Source organism: Cibotium barometz, chromosome 57 (genome assembly GCF_041138505.1).
Source record: "Cibotium barometz isolate CiBa-2024 chromosome 57, ASM4113850v1, whole genome shotgun sequence".
In the NCBI taxonomy this organism is placed as follows: domain Eukaryota; kingdom Viridiplantae; phylum Streptophyta; class Polypodiopsida; order Cyatheales; family Cibotiaceae; genus Cibotium; species Cibotium barometz.
The window spans coordinates 21313491-21335291 of NC_141102.1; the positions used below are offsets into that span (position 1 = coordinate 21313491).

Below are 21801 nucleotides of genomic sequence, written 5' to 3' on the forward strand. Positions count from 1 at the left end.
AAGAAATTTGTGGAGGTTTGAACTTTGTGTCTTGGTTGTAGAGGAATTTTTCTAAAACCTTATAATTATAACATTGATATTGTTCCATTCCTCTTCTACCATACATGCCTCTGCCTCTTCTTGCATTCCACTGATGGCTCTCAAATGGCTAGTCCCCTAAAATCCCATATAAGGTCCTTTACCATAACCTCTTTCTCTTCCTGTACCACCACTACCACCAACCATGTTTATGCTCATATTCTTCATCATGCTCACCATGTCATGCATGTCCTTTCATAATTGATCATCCTCAGACAATCTAGCAACCACTTGAGGTATCTTTTCACTTAAAATTGGCACAACCTCTCGAGTCAGGAATCTGGGTTTCTCCTCAACTCTAACCTCTACCTTGTGTCCTATCTCCATGCCAATTTGACCCAATATTTGTATCTTTGAATCTCCTTTGCTATGGTGACTGTATCATTAAATTTTTGCGGCTTCTTGAGCTCAACCTTCAGTTTAAGGTGGCAAATAAAACCGTCTTTCTTAAGCATGGCTGTGGGAACCTTAGCCCCCTCATTCCAATGAGCCTTCTGCATTAGAAGATCGTATTAGTTGCTATCCATGGAAATTTAGGTGGTTGTTGGGTTGAGGGATCAGGTGAGTAAATTGATCCTTTTACCCATATATCAACATGCTTTCTCCCTAATGCCATATCCTATTGCATTATATAAAGGTTGACCTTAGAAGCCTCTATTCTCTTATAAGGAGGAGCATACTCATCATCTAGGTCCACATGTAAATTACTTCTTAGAATTGTTTCTTATGTTTTACAAACCATAAAACAATACTAAAACTGTAATTAGCTTCTTTCTTTGTAAAACTATAAGTGTAGTACAACATTATAATTAATTTCAGACACCTATATTTTAAATAACATAAAATTAATGCCCTATAAACATATCCATACCTCGATTGAGCAATGTAGCAACACTTCTTGATGAAACAACACTTCCTAGTAGAGGAATTGGGTATAGAAATCAAGGAAGGCAAATATGACTTTTTGGCTCCACTTGATGGCACCATAAAAACAAATCTCTCTTCATTGTTGCTGCCCATGCATAAATAGTATGTGAGGAAAGAGGGGATTCATGTGAAAGCTTAGAGGCTTTCTTTAGAGATTAAGGTGAAAGTTTAGAGGCTTACTTGAGAGATTGAAGATTTGAATGGAGGGAAATTCAAATGGAGGCTCGGCTAGGAGAGTGGCTATTGAATGAGGAAAACATGCCCAAGAACAACTACTATAACTTCATGAAAATGCACTAGAATAGAACTTAAGCATGTTTATATGCATTGGATATATTCGAGTTATTTTTTAAAATGCCACTTTTTCCAATCGACATCTTTGAATTACGTGTTGTACTTAAAGTTACATAGTTATTTATGTCACAAGTATTCGAGTACTCATTTTCTTACTTTATAGAGTACTAGATTTTTATATTTATGAATTTTGACTCACATTGGTTGAAGTTACATAGAATTTAAGCACATTAGAATAAAATATTCATTGAATCTCTTTATAAAATATAGAAAAAAGTGAATTTATATTCTAAAAGAAGAGAGAGAAATGCAATATAATAATAGAATTTTTACACTTTTCTTAGATTCCAAGAAGAGAGAGAAAGCCCTTAAAGGTCCTATTTGGAGCCCTAATTTCCTTTAATGAGAAAACTTCCATGGCTATGGGTGAAGGTAGATGGAGATAAGGAGAAGGTGTCCTATAGGGTGGTTCTTAAGGAAAAGTGGATAAGCTCATAAGAGCGGGAACCTACACTCCATCATATTCTTGCAAAGCAGCCATCAAACTATGCAAGAATCCAATAAAACACAGCAATCAAGAGAATAGAGAAGAGGGGGATCTAACATGTATTCCTTTGCAAGGGAATAAATGCATATTTCTTAATGTCAAAAATAAGTTATAAACAAACTGCTAGTGCTCACACTTGGCTGGTGATTACTTAAAAATCGGTGGAGGTCCACTATCTTTAGCCTTAAAAGCAATTAGATACATAAAGCTTGTGTATTTGACACTAAGCTCCTCATGGTTAGGTTGCTTCATAAAGCCTAGTATCGTGTTACAAAAGATAGGCTTGTGTTACGTCCGAGTAAGATGGTGAAGCACCTCACGATAGAATGGGCAGACGAAACCATGTGAGTTTTTGCCGTAACCTGTAGAATTGTTGTCCATAATTCTTCCCTTTACTATCCATAAACAAATGGATAAGATAAGAGCACAAACAAGGGTAGTGCTCTTGAAAATAGTCAAAGATTCTAGGGTAAACGGGGAATAAAGGCTTTCATCAACACTATGGGTATATCAAACCACTTAAAAAACTCACCTTTGAGGGTAGGCAAAACAAATGAGTTGTCTAAATGACATCTAGTAATCTTGAAAAACTAGATGAGGCCAAGCTACACCACTCATTTGTGGGTATGTATACTGAGAAGGAAAAGGAGAGAAAGATGGTTTGAATTTGAATGTATTAAGTCCAAGAGATAGGGAACTTAGTCCTATCTTATAACCTCCATTAAAAAACAAAAAACTCAAGCTTAGAGGGATGGGTTCTTTTAGGATTTGTGAACTGACTTCAAGATGAGTTTTCCGCTTTGAAAACAATGGGAACAAACTTAGAAAGTTCTATGGACAAAACAATGGGAGAAAGCTAGATGAGGGTCCAGGTTAAACTCATTAGTGTGCATGTATGTTGAAACAAAAAGGAGAAAAAAAACACGAGAGAGAATCTTTAAAGTGTGTGTGTGTGTGTGTGTTGTTTTAAGCTACTCAGTCACAAGCATGATATGTTGCTAGTAGGACTCCTCCCTTAGCCAGAGGCAGCCCTTCAAGGTAGTCCACCTTATCGAAGCGCCCATAGAAAACAAGGGATGGTGCATTCTGAAGGTTCTTCACATAAGTCTGCCACATCAAAGATACCGGATGCTTGATGGGCACCTCTTCTTAGTTGTTGCCAAACCACGCGGGATTTTAAGCTCATTTATGGGGGCCTATGAAGTGTCAGTGTTACGTCCAATCGTATTAACAACACAAGTTGACATTGTTGGTGCTTGCAATTATCGCTTGGCTAAGGGTACGGTCCTATTCACGTACAAATACATAAAAACCCACCACGAGACAAAAATTACTACATGATGCCGTGGTGTATATGAGGTATTTGGTGAGCGTGAGCGTGAGCGTGAGCGTGGTACTTTCCATGACTATCCAATCTACTGAAATTGCAATGTCGTCCCTTTACACTGTGAGAGCTGGGTAGATTTAAATATCGTACCGCCGCTTGATAGAAGAAACGGGCCTATTTAGGTATAAAGACGTATAAACCCACCATGAGGAAAAAATATTAGATGATGTCATGCCATATTTGAGGAGCGAGAGTGAGAGTGCAAGTGAGAGAGGGACTTTCCATCACTAAACAATGCCATCACCTTTACACAAACTTTCTATCACTAAACATTGCCATCACCTTTACAGGTTGGGAGGTGAGTATATTTAAACATAGTATCTCTTGGTAGGGAGGCATGGCATTGTGAGATACATTGATAAATAATAGAGATTCTAAATGGTGCAATGGTAGTAGGTATTCCCTTCTTAAAATGAACTCTAGTGAAAAGAAGCTTACCTACACAATCATAACTGCGGAACAACGAAGGACAAAAACTTACAATGTTTGAGTGAGGGGAGCCATCCTTCACTCACAATTCAAAATACTTAATTGACATTAATTGATATTTAGAGAGAGAGAGATAAAAGAGGGAGAGAGAGATGAGATTTTGAGAGATCTCTATGGTATGCCTTATTTCTCCACAATCTCTCTTTTACCACTCAAGGAAGCATATCTATGTGTAGATTAGTACCTCAAGACATGCACAACTATACTTTTCACTTACATGCAAGATATCATAGCTTCACTTTACAATCTATTATTTAATATGAAATTTTATGTTGGATATCAATGCCCCACCCTCATATTATATAACCAAGGCTTTGGCTAGCTCATGTTTATATGGCCTTCATTTTGAGCAGTAACCATAGTTAAGCAGCCCTAGTGACACACCCGCCAATATCCTCATATAGACATGGGAAGATGGCTTACAAGCCTAGATGGTTTAGAGACGGCTTGGATTAGATTTGGTACACTACAAAATGGGTTTCATACTACACTAGAATATTATCTCATAATGGTCCACACATAGAGTACCTAGGTTTTTTACTCTTAGGCACCCTGTCTTGACATTACGAGAGGCCCGAACAGGCCCCAAGATGAGCCCAGTAGTTGGCCGTGTCTACATTGCACATGATGACCCCAAGATGAGCCTAGTAGTTGGCCATGTCTACATTTGCACACGTGATGGACCTAGCCATGATTGTGAGCAAGTAGGATTTTTATGCTTGTGTATCCTGCTGTGACATTGCGGGGCCTGAACTCGAGGCCTAAGATAAGCCCAATTGGCAATGTCTACACTACTACAAAGGGTGGTGGCCCTTGCTATGATTATGAACCTATGCGGTCATGTCATGGCCATATCACTTATACATGTCTATATAGATACGTGGCGAATCCCTTCTCCACTCATTATTGTGGGTTTTACTCCAAGCTTCTATTATACAACCTCAATCTTAGCAATTCCAGATTAGCCATCAAAACTAGCTTCCGAATCTCCCTTCACAAGGGCAACAATTGTGGGGATTTTCCATCTATTGTATCATACATTATTCGTCTCTAACTTTGCTATTATTTAATTTGAGTTTTAAACATTTGTGATATGGAAGATCTTGCTTCTTGTGAGTGTTCTCTTGTAAACAATACACTTTATATCCTCTTAGAGTGATGAGAGATTCACGAACTTACATATAATACCAAGGGTTCCACTAAAAAATATATATGATGTTACACCACATGCACAATATACCATTTATCAAGTGTATATACAAGATTTATAGTTACAATCAGATACCATTTATTAATTATACATACAAGATACCATTTATTAAGTGTACATACATGATTTATAGCTACAAAGGGTATCACATTTAGCTATCCATATGCTTAGCTCTTTTAGTAAAGGAATCAAATATTTATCCTACCACTAGTTTGATACTTCGACATTCAAGTGTCACTATTCTGTCCTTAAAACCTTCTAGGATTTTTCTAGTATATCTCCTAAAATGTTTTAGGTCGGATATATATATATATATATATATATATATATATATATGTATTTGTTATAAAAATGGACCTTTTCATACCACTCAAATGACTCTAAAGCGGCCAAGATATCACCCAAATCATGACATTTCTATTCATTTATTGATTTTTTAATTTTATAAAATAATTATTTCTTTATATAAAAGTGACTTGAATAAGTTTCTATCACAAAAAGGGATCAGGAGAGATTTAATACACTTTATATAAAAGTTTTTATCTACAAGTCTTCATTGAAGCCTCCATAAGAGAAATCCCTTCCACAACACTTTATAGATTCCTAACCAACCCTCGATGGAAGGTCCCAAGTGTACTTGAAAACCAAAGATGATATAATGAATACATTAGAGTGTAGATGAACCTGGCATGAATTATCTAGAAGAATATGTGGTTTTGATATCTTGGTCACTTTGTACATGTATTCATTTAGAATAAAAAGGCCTAGTTTAAAAATATGTATTTTTTCCTAACTTCTTACTCATATCTATATATATGAAGTCTCTATAAGAAAAGTCTTATAAGATGTAAAATACAAATGTTAGGGGTCTTTTTAAGAGAACGCTTTTATGTCTTGTGTAGAAATACTAAAATAGTGTTGAAAGAATGTGTATGTTTACAAAATGACATTTACATTTACAAATTCAAAACCTAGTTTTTGATATCCTTAGCACTTAGTTCATATGGGTTTTTTTTTCAGTGAGGAATTGAGGCTTGTATAATGAAATAAAAATTAGTTAAATGAAATCCATGCATGCCTTTAAGAATACTTTACTTTGATTACAAGTGTGACTTGAAAACACATTCACATATGTTTTTCTAGTGAGGTCCTAAATAAGGGTACAAGAGTTTAAATCATAGCAAGAGTCTTACTCTTTCAACATGGGAATTATCTATTCCTCTTAACACTAGTTTGGTACTTAGACATTCAAGCTTACTTCGATAATATTTTTTCCTAAAAACCTCCTATTTTGTTTACACTATACCTCTTGAAAAACATTTGGTTTGAGTTTCATATCTCTTAAAGTACAACTTTTAAAAATTTAATTTTTTATCTGTCAACGGGATCTAGATTTCAAGGGTGAATAGAAATAAAATAATTTGAAAGAAATTGATTTAAATTCAAGAATTCATCAAACATCACATGACCATGACTAAAATAATCAAAAACAAATGAAAATACTTAGCTCACAAGATGCGACTCCAAATTGAGTACAATCATCCCCCTTCATATGTGTATGGCCTATTTCCCCCACACATGAGTATTTATGAGATATTTTATTCGAAATTAGGCCATAGCCTCCAAAAATACAAAAAGTGGTGCTTTTCTTGCATGACACTCTCTTATCTTCAAAAATAGAGTTCCCATAATTTGAGGCTTGGGTTTCAGGCATATCACGCTTTACCAAATATTAAGGATCAAGTCAATGCTTGTTAAACTATACAAAATAAATCAAAATATGCACAAGCTAGCACATGTATTTACAAGCTTGTTTACAAAAATGGTGTGCCAAATAATAAATTGGTGCAACTTCTCCTCAATCCTCAGAATCCTCTTCACCTATAAAATAACAAACAATAAATTGATGAAATAAATGTTTCATAAGCATACAAACCATCATCACACATATGTTTGCCGCGCGTAAGTAACTCCAGAATCACCCCTACATATGAACCAACTGAAACAAACATTGGAGACCCTAACTATAAGTCAATAACCACCAAATGTATTAATATTTATAATGGTATCACCCATGATATTAACATAATTTGGCATAATGCAAAGATAATCCAAGCATCCCTGAATTATCTAACAGGGTAGAATAATATTTTTAAGAGGGCTTAGAATATATTCCCAACCATAACATTCCCTCTTGCTTAAGTTTGCAGTTACCCCCAATTGCTGGTTTGTTTAAAAGAACGGAGGATCTCAGGGAAGGCACGAAAATATTTCTCAGGCACCCATCTTACATCTTCATCACTATTGGTTTCTCGTTCGAGTTGGTGTAATTTGATGGTCAATAATGGTATCTGGGAGTAAGATTTCTTAGTCCCTTGGAATAAGAGGTGGTTCTTCATATACTGGATGAGTAGAAAGTTTTCCTTTGAAAGGTTTTAGTAAGCTCACATGAAATTAATTGTGAATGTTCCAATGAGAAGGTAATTCAAGTTTGTATGCAACATCATTAATTTTGTGGATCACTTTAAAAGGTCCATAAAATCTTGGTGCAAGCTTAACAGCTAGGAATTTTTCAACACTTTTAAGTCGGCGTTTTTCAATTTTCAGAAGTACATAGACTCCAAGTTCAAATGGTATAGCTTTATGTTTACGATTTGCTTGCTTAACATACTTTTCTTGAGCATGAGCAATTGAATGTGTAACTTCATTCAAAATGGTCGTAAAATCAATGGTGAATTGATCAGTAGCTTCGATTTTGTGAGAAATTCTACTTGCCGAAATAGGCAAGGGTTTTCCATATACAATTTCAAAAGGTGCGCCACCAGTAGACTGAATGAGGAGTATTATTGTATGCAAATTGGAGAATATGAATGTACTTATCCCATGAGTTAGATTGTTGGGAAAATAGATCTAAGACAGTGTTGTTAGTAACCTCAATTTGTCCATTTGTTTATGGATGGAAAGCTGTTGAGAAATCTACTTTAGTGCCTGCGTTGGAGAATAATGTGATCCAAAAATTACTACAAAATCTTGAGTCTCTGTCACAAACAATGACTTTGGGTAAGCCATGACAGACAAAGATTTGTTTGATAAACATATTTATGGCTTGTTTTTGAGAACTCAAAGTCTTCTTATAAGGTAAGAAGTAAGCTTGCTTACTTCTTACCTTATAAGCTTGCTTACTCAAATGGTCAATTATTGTCCAAATCATATCGTTATTATGACTTGATGTAGTAATTTTGTTTAGTGCATGATAATCAATACATAATCGATATGTACCATTCTTCTTTTTAACGAGAAGAACTCGAGCACCAAATGGAGAACTACTGGTTCCAATCAATTCGTTATCTAATAGTTCTTCGACTTGTCTTTGAATTTCCTTTTGTTCTAGCATGTTAACTCTATAAGGAACTTTACATGGCGGTGAACTACCAGGAATTATTTCTATCTTATGGTCTTCTAGACGAGGTTTGGGTAAGCCAAGTGGTAAGTTGTCTATAATGTAATTAGAGAATTTAGAGATGTAAGGGTCGTGAGATATATTTGATTTGGAGTCATCCTCGATATAGTAAGCTGGTTAACTAAAATAAAAAATGTCTTCTCCGTTTTCCGTACAACTCTTTTTGCTTGAGTATGAGTCAAAAATGGGCCTAACTCACCTTTGTTTTGGCATTGAAGACAAATTTCTTGGTTATCTTTTATTAAGCACATGTTATGAGTGTCATAGTCAATATGGGGGTTATGCTCATATCTCCATGGCATACCTAAGATGACATCTAGACTTTGTAAAGGTGCCACTAGGAATGTTCTCTTTTCTTTTTAGTGAACCCATTTGTAATTCCAAATCTCCAACTTCCCTAGTGCAGTTGTACTTAGTACCTTAAAATGCAGCCTTTATTTTGTAACTAGAGTATGATGCATCTAAGTTAAGTGCTTTCAATGCTTTCTTATAATAAATGAAATCATGCAAAATACCATCATCATGCAATATAGAAATTGATTTTTCTTTTATTTTCCCTTGAATTTTAAATAAAGCATGAATTGAAAGCTTACCTCAATCTGAATAGTCGGGATCAGAGTTACCCTCTTGCTTGAAAGATTCTTCGTTGTCTTCTTCAGTGACATTGAGTCCAGCTGTTGAAGTGGAATTCTTCTTTTTGTTAGGGAAATCTTGTGTGAGGTGTCCTTCCTTATGATAGTTGTAGCATCTGACAATTCGATTCTTTGGTTGTCCATTTGAAGGTTTGTTGTTTCCAAAAACCTCCTTTGGGTCAAATCTTTACCCTTTTTCATCCTGAAATCTCTAGATTTAGTAGATTTTGTAAAAGATTTATCATGAATCTTGAAATCTCTAGATGTTGCTGTTTTACGTTCTGAATTTAGGGCAAGGTCCATAGCAGTGCTAAGGTCATGTGGATGAAACATGTTAACATCAGCTCTAATGGGATAGGCTTAAGTTCTGCAATGAATTTTCTACATTGCCCTTTTTCCTTGACTTTTTCAATGACTTGAACGTGCAGAAGAATATTCCAAAACTTATCGATATAAGCTTGGACATTCTCTTTATCAATCTGTCGTAGAGTGTCCCATTGTTGGCATGCTTTAGCTTTGTACTGAGATGGTAGAAAATGTTTCTTTAAGAGTTTCTGAAACTCTTTCCAAGTTGAAGATTGATGTTTACCTTGTTTAACCACGTTCCACCATAAAGTTGCATTTTGAATTAAATGATTACAAGCACATTTAATTTTATCTTTTTCGGAGAACTTCTCACTAGAGAAACAACCATCTAGTTGGCTAATCCAAGCAATGAGAAGTCGTGCATATTTCTTGACATCATAATTTTGGAAATTGAATGCCTTTCGACTGATGCGTGAGTCTTTCATAGAATTTTGAGCACGCAATGTAGCTTTAACAATGCGTATGACTTGGTCACTTTCTTCATCATCTGAGTTGAAAGAATCAGAAGCATTGCATTTGTGTTTGGTATGCTTGACTTGACGCTCTAACTCGCGTCGAAGTTCTCTTTCATTGGCTATTTGTTCTTGAAGTGTTGAAATTTGTTCTTGAACCGTGGGCGGAATGGGTAAATCAACCATTGCAACCTTTCTTTCTGAATAGTTTCCTTTTTATGGAAATAAATGAGTTTTCTCGAAAGAAATTTCTTGTGGAGAGATGACAGTAGGAATTTTTAAAACCCTTAAAAAAATGGTATTTAATTAGCTCTGGGTTTTTGTGGGGTTTTCTCTCTTTGAAATTTTGGGTCACAAAAATGTACCCAAGAGAGAGAGAGAGAGAGACGGTAATGGAAATAAAGTGTATAAAGTTTGTTGCATAAGGGGGTTTATCCAAGATTTAATATTGAAGCTCTTTTAGTAAAGCTTATAAAGCTAAAGAGTGGCTTTACATAAAGCTTAATATGCTTTTTTTTAAATATCTCCTACGCAACCCCTTTTCTCCAATAGAGCATTTGGTAAGATTTACTAATTAAAGCTTATAAAGCTTACTATACAAAGCTTATAATGCTTTCCATGAATTATTCCAGCGTGTAGCTTAGTAATAAGATTAATAAAAGAAAGATAAATCAAATCGAAGCACGATGTAGTCCACGAGCGCATATTTTATAAAAGCTTCTTTTATGCAATAATCCAGCACAGCTTGATAAAAGCTTATGTGAAGCAATCGGCACATGGCAAATTCCTCCCCCCCTGAATTCGCTGCACGGGTAGCCATGAGTTGGAGGAAAAAGGATAGAATCTTTTTTTTCTAATTATTCAAAAGATTAATTTCTAAAATTTTTCCAATAGTGCATATTTCTCCATACATTGACTCTTGAAGATTTGTACACCGTCCATTATAGGCTCCTTCCTCCCTCCATCCATATAGATGGATCAGAAAGAGGTCAAGAATTTAGCAAAACCGCTTTTCAATTTGAGAGTGGTTTCATGGTTTTCTCAAAATGGTTTACCACCTTCCTCTTACCCTTTGGTTAATAGAGGCAATCCTTTAAAAACCTTTCTCCCTAGGTATCTAGCTCTCATACCATTGTCGTGACTTTTGAAATTAGCTTTCTCCCACTCAATTTTATCGCTTTCTCCCTAGGTACCTACCATTGTCACTGGATCTAAATTTCTAGGGAGAATAGAAATCAATTAATTTGAAAGAAATTGATTTAAATTCAAGAATTTCTCACACATCACATGACCATGATTAAAATATTCAAAAACAAATGAAAATACTTAGCTCACAAGATGCAACTCCAAATTGGGTACAATCATCCCCCCTCGTGTGTATGGCCTATTTCCCCCACACATGAGTATTTACGAGATATTTTATTCCAAATTAGGCCATAGCCTCCAAAAATACAAAAAGTGGTGCTTTTCGTACACGACACTCTCTTATCTTCAAAAATAGAGTTCCCATAATTTGAGGCTTAGGTTTAAAGCATATCACACTTTACCAAATATTAAGGATCAAGTCTATGTTTGATAAACTATATAAAATAAATCAAAATGTGAACAAGCTAGCAGATGCATTTACAAGCTTGTTTACAAAAATGGTGTGCCAAATAATAAATTGGTGCAACTTCTCCACCTCAATCCTTGGAATCCTCTTTACCTATAAAATAACCAACAATAAATTGGTGAAATAAATATTCCATAAGCATAAAAACCATCATCACAAACATGTTTTCCAGGCGTAAGTAACCCGGGAATCACCTCTACATATAGACAAACTAAAATAAACATTGGAGACCCCAAGCATATGTTAATAACCACCAAACATATTAATATTTATAATGGTATCACCCATGATATTAACATAATTTGGCATGACGCAAAGATAATCCAAGCGTCTCCGAATTATCTAAGACGGTAGAATAATATTTTTAAGAGGGCTTAAAATATATTCCCATAACATTTTCATACTTTGACATTTCTATGCCATTTAAATGACTCTATAAAGTGACCACCATATCATTGCAAATATTTCATTTTTCTTCCCAAGGCGGTAGCCTAGTGGATAAGACTTTGGACTTTCTATGGGAGGTGCCTGGGTAAGGCTTTGGACTTTCTATGTTGTATTAGTTGTCTGTCACTGTGATAGATTCTATGATTGTGCATATACATGATGCACAAATGCCTAAGGGGGATTGGTACACTGGTGAAGATATACAACATAAACACCAAAGCTCAGAAGATACAACTAAAGTAGAAGCTACATAATGTGACTAGAGGAAAGCTAAGTAAAATTATTACTTACTAAAGGTTAAAGGGCTTGGAGATATCCTTGATTCTATTGAATCACTAGTAGTTAATGATGATATGCTGCATTAAGAAAAATTTGGACTCACTTTTGGGCCTTTTAAGCTCTTTGAGATTCTAGGGAATATTCCATAAGGACCAATGAGGGTGAGGCTTCCGTTATGAAACTTTTGAGGTTTCTTTTTGGTGGGGAGGCCATAACTTGAGCATAAAAACTCCAAATTTGTCATAGGTTGGTGTGATAGAGTCCTCTCATCAAGATCTTTCCAATGATATGTTACATGATATAGTTTTGAGGTACTATGGATAGAGTTTTCCACGATCCCCCTTCTCGTAATAGAAGGATGACGGCATTTCTTAGAGGGCCCAAAAATTAGTCGACATTTTTCCTAATGTCCATGTTAAAGGGCTTGCATACCCCTGCTTCTATTGGATCCCCAATAGATAATGATGATATGGTGTCTGCCCTAAATGTTATATCTTCATTGGAGTTCAAAAGGACTTTCTTGATTTTTAGGAGTTAATGACTCTTCTCATCTGTGAGAAGATGAATAGCGGGACAAGTTCATCCTTTGGAAATTCAAATGAGCAAGCCTTCTACTTAGATACAAGTAGAGGTAGAGGGTGTAAGAAAAGCTTAATGCATGCATAGAGCTAGATGCAAGAGCTAGAAGCTTAATGCATGCATAGAGCTAGATGCAAGAGCTAGAAGCTTAATTCATGCATAGAGCTAGATGCAAGATCATGCTTCTAGCTCTATGCAGGCTCTTGCATCTAGCTCTATGCAGGATCTATGCATCACGCTCTATACAGGCTCTATGCATCAGGATCTTGCATCTAGCTTAATGGAGGCTCTTGTATCTAGCTCTATGTTGGCTCTATGCATCAGGCTCTTGCATCTAGGTCAAAACATCTAGCTCTTGCATACATGGTTAATGCATCTTGCTCTTTGCATTCTTCTTGCATACATGCTTAATGCATCTAGAGCTTGCATAAAGAATGCATGAAAGAAGCATGCATAGAGCTTAATGCATGAAAGAAGCATGCTTCTTTCATGCATAAAGAATGCATGAAAGAAGCATGCATAGAGCTTAATGCATGCATACACCTTTATGCACGAAGAATGCGTGCATTAAGCTCTATGCAAGCTTGCAACAAGAAGCCTATGCAAGCTCTATGCATAAGCTTTATATGCAAGGTTGCAAGAAGCCTATGCATAGATCTTGCAAGAAGCCTATGCAAGCTCTACGCACAAGCTTCATGCAAGCTTGCAAGAATCCTATGCAAATTCTATGCATAAGCTCTATGCATGAGCTTCTTCATTAACTCTATACAAGGAAAAAATCCTATACAACATTCTTTATCTACCCACCTCCCCATCTCGGGACCTCTTGTATACAAGTAAAAAAAAGAAAAAAAGAAGCAACAGTTTACGGTCCATACCTAGAGGTGAAGAGATTGTGTAAAGATCATAACTCGCAAATACATATAACGTAAGAAAACCAACAAGTGCAAATCAGACCATTAAGCTCTGTGCATCTCTAACTTAATGCAAGAAGCATGCATAGAGCTTGCATAGAGGCAAAACTAAGCTTCCATAGAGCTTGCAGAGAAGGCTTGCACATAGAGATAAGAAAGATCTTGCAAGACTATGCATGGAGCTTGCATAGAGGTAAACCGAAGAAAGAGCTTACAAAGCTATGAATAGAGCTTGAAAGCCTATGCATAGATCTTGCAAGAAGCCTATACAAGCTTTATGCATAAGCTTTATGTAAACTTGCAAGAAGCCTATGCATAGCCATTTGTAAGAAGCCCATGTAAACTCTATGCGCATAAGCTTCATAGGCTTCTTACAATGGCTATGCATAGGCTTCTTGCAAGCTTTGCATGAAGCTTATGCAAGCTCTATGCATAAGATTCATGCAAGATTACAAGAATCCTATGCAAGCTCTACGCATAAGTTCTATGCATGAGCTTCTTGCTTAAACTCTATACAAGGAAAAAAGCCTATACAACATGATTTATCTACCCACCTCTCCATCTTAGGGCCTCTTGTATACAAGTAAAAAATGAGAAAAAACAACAAAAGCAGCAAGGGTTTATGGTCCATACTACCTGGAAGGCTAGAAGTGAGAAAATCTTGGCATGCTATTAAAGGAGAAAATCTTTCCAGAGGATAATGAGATCCCGAGCTCTCATGGGGAGGCCAAAAGATTATTAAGTACGATTGGCATGGATTACAATTGTATCCATGCTTGTCCCAATGATTGTATCCTATACTGACACAAATACACACATCTCAAGGAATGTGCAAGCTGTAGGGCACTTAGATAATACAGGAAAGATGTTCAAGGGCAGAAGGTCCCTGCAAAAGTTCTTATACACTTCCCTATCATACCTTGAATAAAACATATGTTCAGGTGCAAATCTATGTCCATGCGCATCCTAGTTGATTCGCTTGCACGGAGACACATTGAGGAGAAGTGGCATATTTTCAAGGAAGAGCCTCGTGACATTTGTCTAGGGCTAGAAATGGATGGTGTGAATCCATTTGATCTACATAGTTCATCATGGAGCACATGGCATGTTCACCTTGTAAATTATAACCTCCCACCATGGCTATCAATAAAGAAGAGACACCTCTTACTATCATTGTGATAGTTCATGGGAAGAAGTACAAAGTAAAGAACATGGATGTATACTTGGCCCCATTGGTAGAGGATATTAAAATGCTTTAAGATGGCATTCAAGTTCACGATATGTCTAAGCACTATGGGCAAAGAGTTACAACTGTGAAAGGTATAGTAATGTGGACTATACATGATTGGCCAGGCTATGGAGAATACTCGAGTAAGTTTTGATACATACAACTTACGATTTCCTTTACATTGTTACTGAATTAATTAAACTTGTGAGGTTTTGCATGTGTGGCTTATGTAATCACCTTTCTTGTCAATTTGAATGCTTTACTATATCTGGATACAACGTATGTCCCTTTTGTAGACCTCATTTGGATGCTCGTTACTCTCTATATCACTTCGAAAGATAGAGTACCAGGGTTATGTGTGATATACCCCTGAGAATCATGAATTGCAAGAGGGAAATCTAGGCAAACCACCTCCGTGTTTAAAGACAAGTGACTGGAAGAAAGCATGGAGGGATAATGGAAATTTTGCACCCCCAAGGATGAAGAGGCTCTCCATTTTTCAGGGACTTCCTTATTGGAGTGATCTTCTAATAAACCATCTTAGCTACATCTTCAAGAATGTAGCTAAGATGCTTTGGAAAACCATAAATGGGGCCAAAGAAAGCAAGGATAAAGGGGTGATCTGGTGGTTGCAAGTGGTATAGAAGAATTGTGGCCACAACCATGACCCGATGGAAAGGTTGTCCTACCTCAAGCACCTTGGGTCTTAAATAAATTGGAGGAAAAACAAGTAAAGATAACCGTTACAAACTTTCATAGCCCAATCGAATGTATGCATAGCCGCTTCCAAATCCAATAAAGGGATGCCTCACCGAAGAAACAAGAGATACCATATACAAGATTAGTACATTGGTGCGTTGGATCTACATTAAGGAAATAAGGCAAGATACCTTAGAGTCGGCACATCTAAACTCCTTGGAAGCCATTTGCATGGTAGAAAAGTTTCTACCAACAAGCATATTGACCATTTAGATGCACCTCTTAGTTCATATTATTGATGAGGTTGCAGTTGCAGGGACTGTCCATGAAAACCTTAAAGGGATTTGTGCGGCAATGAGCTCGGCAAAAGGGTAGTATGACTGAAGGATGGCTTGTACAAGAATATCTTGTTTAGTAAATAACAAAATTTCTTAGTACACCTAACCCAGAGAAGTCTCACCTATGGAGCCATCTTGAAGATGATAGAGTAGTTGGGGAATAACCACAAGGAAATGAGCTCGTAAGGGCGATGGACAGTACCTTATGAGATAAGATCAATAAATTTTGCATCTTGAACTCAAATTCCATGGTTAAATGGATTGAAAGATATTAAGAGTTCAAGGCACAACGTATTGTAGCCTGATAGAATTTTAGAAGGAGTCAAACGATAAGAACCCTAGGAATTAAGCATGATGATAATCTTAGTGATAATCACATGGTTTGAGTAAGCGTGATGCTGACTCTAGGAATTGTAGTAAAAAACTAAGTTTTAAGATGACTACTAAGACTTGATACAAGGATATGGATATCATTCTATAAGCTAGTTTTAGTTCCCTTTGCTAAGCTAGCTCTATAGTTTGGTAGTTTTATAGGCTAGTTTTTAGTTTCGTTTGCTAAAATCTTATTTTTATTTTGTTTTCTCAAGTTGTACTTACGTACATAAAAATAATACATTTATTATCTCTTGAAAAAGAGATGATAGCATTTTATATGGATATTGTTTTATAGGCTGTTTTTTACTTCTTGCTAGCGTTCCTTATGTTTATAAAGGTGTGCTTACCTAATAATGATATGTTTATTCCTTTCTTGAAAAAAGATGAAAATACTCTTAGATGAACCACATATTGATAGGGATCTAGAAATGGCTTTACATAATAAGTATAAAATCTTTCATAAGTATCCACCAACAAGAAGAAACATTCAAACATATGGAAGCAAAGGTTCTCTATGATGGATAAAACATTGGTAACTTAAAGTAACGTGTTGAGAAATAGATTTAGAAATGCACATGCATTCATGAATATACACACACATGTACACATACATGCATACACACACATGTACACACACATGCATAAACATGCTCACATGCACACACACAAACAAACAAACAAATCTTTTACTTGAACATCCTATGCTTAAACCTACTAAAGTACATCTTTAACCATGCATGTTTAAAACCCTAGACACGCGGATATTTGAGATTATAACCTATATCATAACCACGATAACTATTTCTCTTTCATAGTGGAAGTGTTAGGACCCCTGTGTCTACCTACTACTAAGTGTTAAACTGCTTCACTTCCAATTCATGACCCTAAATTTGAGGTCTGAATCATGTTTGTTTACTTAAGAAACTTAAGGAAACTTAAGTTTCCTTACTAAGTGTTAAGCTGCCTCTCTTCCAATTAATGACCCTAAATTTGAGGTTTAAATTATGTTTCCTTAAGTTTTTAAATATATATAAAATGGCTTGTTACCATCAAGAGACTATGCCCTACTATACGCATTACACACAAAAAACAAAGTGCAAGTTGGTATGTGTACAACTAAGGGGTGTGGTTATGAAAGAAGCCCTCATCTATTTGATCTCTACGTTTCCCTTTACAATTAAGTTTCTATCTTCAATTTCTCATGTTTGTGCTTTGAGCTACTTAAGCTGGACATGCACACCACAATACCACTATGAGTGCTTCTCTCACCTCTAGTTGTTCTTGTTCTCAATTTTATATAACTCTATATAGCCTAAATCATTTTTTTTTGTCTTTACTCTAGTATTTTTCAGACTCTAGTTCTTCTAGTTGATTACACTCAAATTATAATAATGACCATAAAACATAAAAGTATAATGTATCCTAGCCACAATATATAGTCTTATCAACAAATAAAAATAATTATCCACCTACAATATGTTTTTTAATACAACACAAAAAACCACCTTATAGGAAACCAAATAAATGAAAGCATGTAATATTTTAGTACTGAAAATTAATGGAACCAACATTATAACTTTGAGACTGTATTTGAAGCATATTACAACCCTGAGAGAGAGAGAGAGAGAGAGAGAGAGAGAGAGAGAGAGTTTTATTATTACCATCTACCACACCCAATAGGCCCCCCATCGATGATATTATTCTCAGTTATATTTTGTGTAGGGAAAGAGTTCTATTATTAACATCTACCACACCCCACACACACCCCCCCCATTGGTGGCATTGTTTTTAGTTATATGCTATGTAGAGGAGAAAGAGAGAGACCAAATTAGAAAAGGAAGCCAACGTGTTCATTTGCTATGCCACTAGGATACATAACATTTACACGTAGAGCTTGCCCGATGTTGATGAGGCATTGGTTAGAGAAGATATCATTGGAGCAATCTAGGTTCTAGATGAGATTTGAAAAACATTTAGAGGCAGAGCTCATAAGATGTTGGTGAGACATTGTTCAGAGTAGATACGATTGGGGCAATCCAAGTTATAGATGAGATTTGAAGAGTCCTTGTCCATGTAACTAGGGTGAGTATGCTTTGTTATAAAACTCCATGCAATTTAAGTCGCATACCATATATTGCCTTGATAATCTGCCTAGATACATTCACATTTGTTTGTAATGAACTGCGCTATAGATATAATGAGTTCTCGCTATGATTGTGTCCAGGTGATGTGCATACAATTGTGGTTAAGGAAAATGTGCATACAATTGTGGCTAAGGAAAATGTTACAAGGTTTATCTAAATCACTAAGTACTAGAGGTAGTGTTTGGAATAGTATGTAAGTTTGCATGTACGAGTTTGAGATGAGAAACAAACTTGGGAGAGGAGATGATCAGCATAACTTAAAGATTTATACACAATTTTACAAGTCATACAACAAAGCTAGTTTAGAGGCATATGCATAATGGTGGGATACTTAAATCATATATTTGCTTGAGGATAAGGCCTCCAGCGTCCTATGTGGCAATTCAACACCGAGCCAGCACTTTTATTATATAAGCCTTGAGGATAAGGCCTTCAGCATCATACGTGGAAATTCAACAATGAGCAAGTACTTTTATACTACATATCAGATGCACCTTATTTGCTACATAGTGTAACCGTCCGAACGATCCTTCAAACAGAGCTCAGGTGTGACTCATGAGATTTGCAGATTTTGTGAAGTTCCTCCTTGATGAAGTCGTGGAAGTTGTGCTGCCCAAGGTCCACGTACTCCACGGTGTAGTGCATGAGGCAGGAGTCCACGTCAGCGCCAGGTAGGATCTGCAAGGAGTAGGCCAGGCGTGCGAAGTGTTTTCCGAGGGCGCCTCCGTCCACGAGAGTAGAGTTGAAGCAATGCTTGTCGTGGTCGATCTCATCCCACCGCAGCTTCATGTAGCTATAGTGAGGGACGGCTATACTCGTATATAGTGAGAGAGAGCAAAACAAGTTAGCTTGAGCACACAGGACAAAATGTTACAAGCTAAAACTGACAAGGGAAGCGATGTTCATCACCTTCGTCATAGGTTACTAGGAAGACTCCTCCCGGCGCTAGAGGCGGCCCTTCAAGGTACTCCACTTTGTCGAAGTGCCCCGGCAGGACTATGGACGCCGACCTCTGGAGGTTCTTGACGTGATTCTGCCACACCACAAACGGAGGATGCTGGACGGTCACCTCGACGTGGAAGCTTTGCAGTTTGGAATCCATCTTCTTCTTCTTCTCGTTCACAACGTCGAAAGAAGGGTGTTCTAAGAGTACAGGCTCACAAACACGAGATATTACCATGAGTGTGGGTCAAGATAGGTGTATTGGCTCACAAACACGAGATACATGTGCATGAGGGGTCATTTAAGAAGTAGATTTGGTACATGCCTAAAGTGCGCAGGGACGAGATATTACCATGAGTGTGGGTCTAGATAGGAGATACATGTGCATGAGGGGTCATTTAAGAAGTAGATTTGGTACATGCCTAAAGTGCCTATTACGTATAGTAAGAGCAAAATAAATTAGCTTATGCACAAGACAAAATTTTACTCTGTTTTTAAAAAGCTAAAACTTACAAGCGATGGACATCACCTTCATCATAGGATTCTATGAAGACTTCTCCCGCTGCTAGAGACGGCCCTTCGAGGTACTCCACTTTGTCGAAGTGCCCCGGAAGAGCTATGGACACCGACCTCTGCAGATTCTTGCCATGACTCTGCCACACCAAGGACGGAGGATGCTTCACGGGCACCTCGACATGGAAGGTTTGCAGTTTGGAATCAATTTTTCATAGTAAAGGGCCTCAGTAAAAGACCTGCGTGGAAACAGTAAAGGGCTCGTTTCCACGTAGGCCAGCGTTAAGGAGATTTTATGTGTAACCACACAAATAGTGGGGCATGGGCTATCTTCTTTCTATCCACTTTAGTGCTCTTACTATTTTGTCTTGATTCGCTTTACTCATAAAAACTCCTTATTTAAGTTTTTCTAAAAAATAAACTATAACCCTTTCTAAGAATATAAGTCGTAATTATGAAATTCAAGTATCCCTTATTTAAGGTTTAAAAATGAAATAGTAGATATTGATGTTATACATGTGACAAGTTGTAGCCCATGTAAGTAGCATGGATGTAAGTGCTAGAAGCACAAAGACATACATCTACTCTGTAAGATTCCTCCCCAGCCCTCAAGATGTCCACTATCTTCTCATGTTATCAATCCCCTCTTCAGAATAATAAAAGATCTTGTTTTTACTTATTTTGGCTTAGAGAGAAAAAATATTCTAGAGAGAGATTATTCAGTTTTTAGATATTTTAGATGGAAAAATATCTCTTCTTATTAAAATAAATTCTCCCAAAATAGAAGTTCAAAAAGAATTTCAGAAGGTGCATTAGAAATAAATTATAATCTATTCAAAAGGCCTTAGCCTAAGGGTCCAGATTTTTTGAAAATTTTAGATTAAGGTTCCTATGGACCAATAAGATTAATCCAAATGTAGGGAGGAGATAAATTGAAGAAATAAAGAAAAACCCCCCAAAAATGAGTAAATACTCGCATAAGATGAAGAGTGGACTAAGGACCAAAGGAAATACTAAAAAAATAAAATTTTGACACCTCAGAGCGGGGATTCTCCCTCATGAAGGAGGTGCCTATTCCACATGTGTGGTGGAGTTTTAAACTCTCAAATAATGAGATATTTCATCTCTCCTCTCTCCTAATTCAAGTCTAGTTCCAAAAAGTAAGATAAACTGACCCAAAATGGTCAAAAATTGACCAAATTGATCTGAAAAATTCTAGAATCAATTTGCTTGGTTAGAGGCTCACTTTTTCCTATAAGTAGAAGTTGTCCCCTTTGTAGAAGCTTAATAGTGTTTTATGCACTGTTACTCTACTCCTCCCCAGAGCCAAAAACATTGAATTCATTAATATTTCACTTGTTTTTGACTATTTCCTCTACAAAGAATTGGTGGCCACTCTTGATCCAAGCAAGCGTAGAATCCTCAATCCCTCAAGCCAAAGGATATGCTCACAAAACTCCATGTAAGTTAGAAATTCTACTTTTTTCTAATTCTATTCTATGGTTTCTGATTTCTTGCTTCTTCTAAATTGCAATTGGATGTTTTACCTTGATGGAAAGGCTTCCCCCTTCTCTCCATTGAATTCAGCCCTTCTTTATCCTAGATGTATAATCAATTAAATAGAGTTAATCTTTTCGTATTGTTTTCTCTTAAAAAAATGAGAATTGATTAGATTAGAGTGCTAAATTCATCTTGGGGTAAATTCTAAGTAGATTTTGAATATAAAAATTGAAAAATGGTCAGCCATACAAAGGAGGTTATGGTAAAATTTTCTTAAATTTTGTAGAAATAAGCTTTATCTTTATGTTATTCAAAAAGAGTAATCCCCTCCGTTTGTGTATTCTAAAAGTGTTATTTTCATTCTATGCATAGAAAGATGCATATTGAAA

The 21801-nt window shown here is 36.4% G+C and overlaps 1 protein-coding gene across 1 annotated transcript; it reads right to left on the reverse strand.

The window, feature by feature from the left end:
• Positions 1-18703: 18703 nt before the first annotated feature.
• LOC147606546 (major pollen allergen Bet v 1-K-like) lies at positions 18704-19649 on the reverse strand. Its single transcript, XM_086791751.1, has 2 exons — positions 19367-19649; positions 18704-19266 (listed from the first exon to the last, which is right to left on the reverse strand). Exons 1-2 carry the CDS (start codon positions 19635-19637, stop codon positions 18989-18991), a joined length of 549 nt encoding a protein of 182 aa, XP_086647877.1. The 5' UTR covers positions 19638-19649; the 3' UTR covers positions 18704-18988.
• Positions 19650-21801: the final 2152 nt, after the last annotated feature.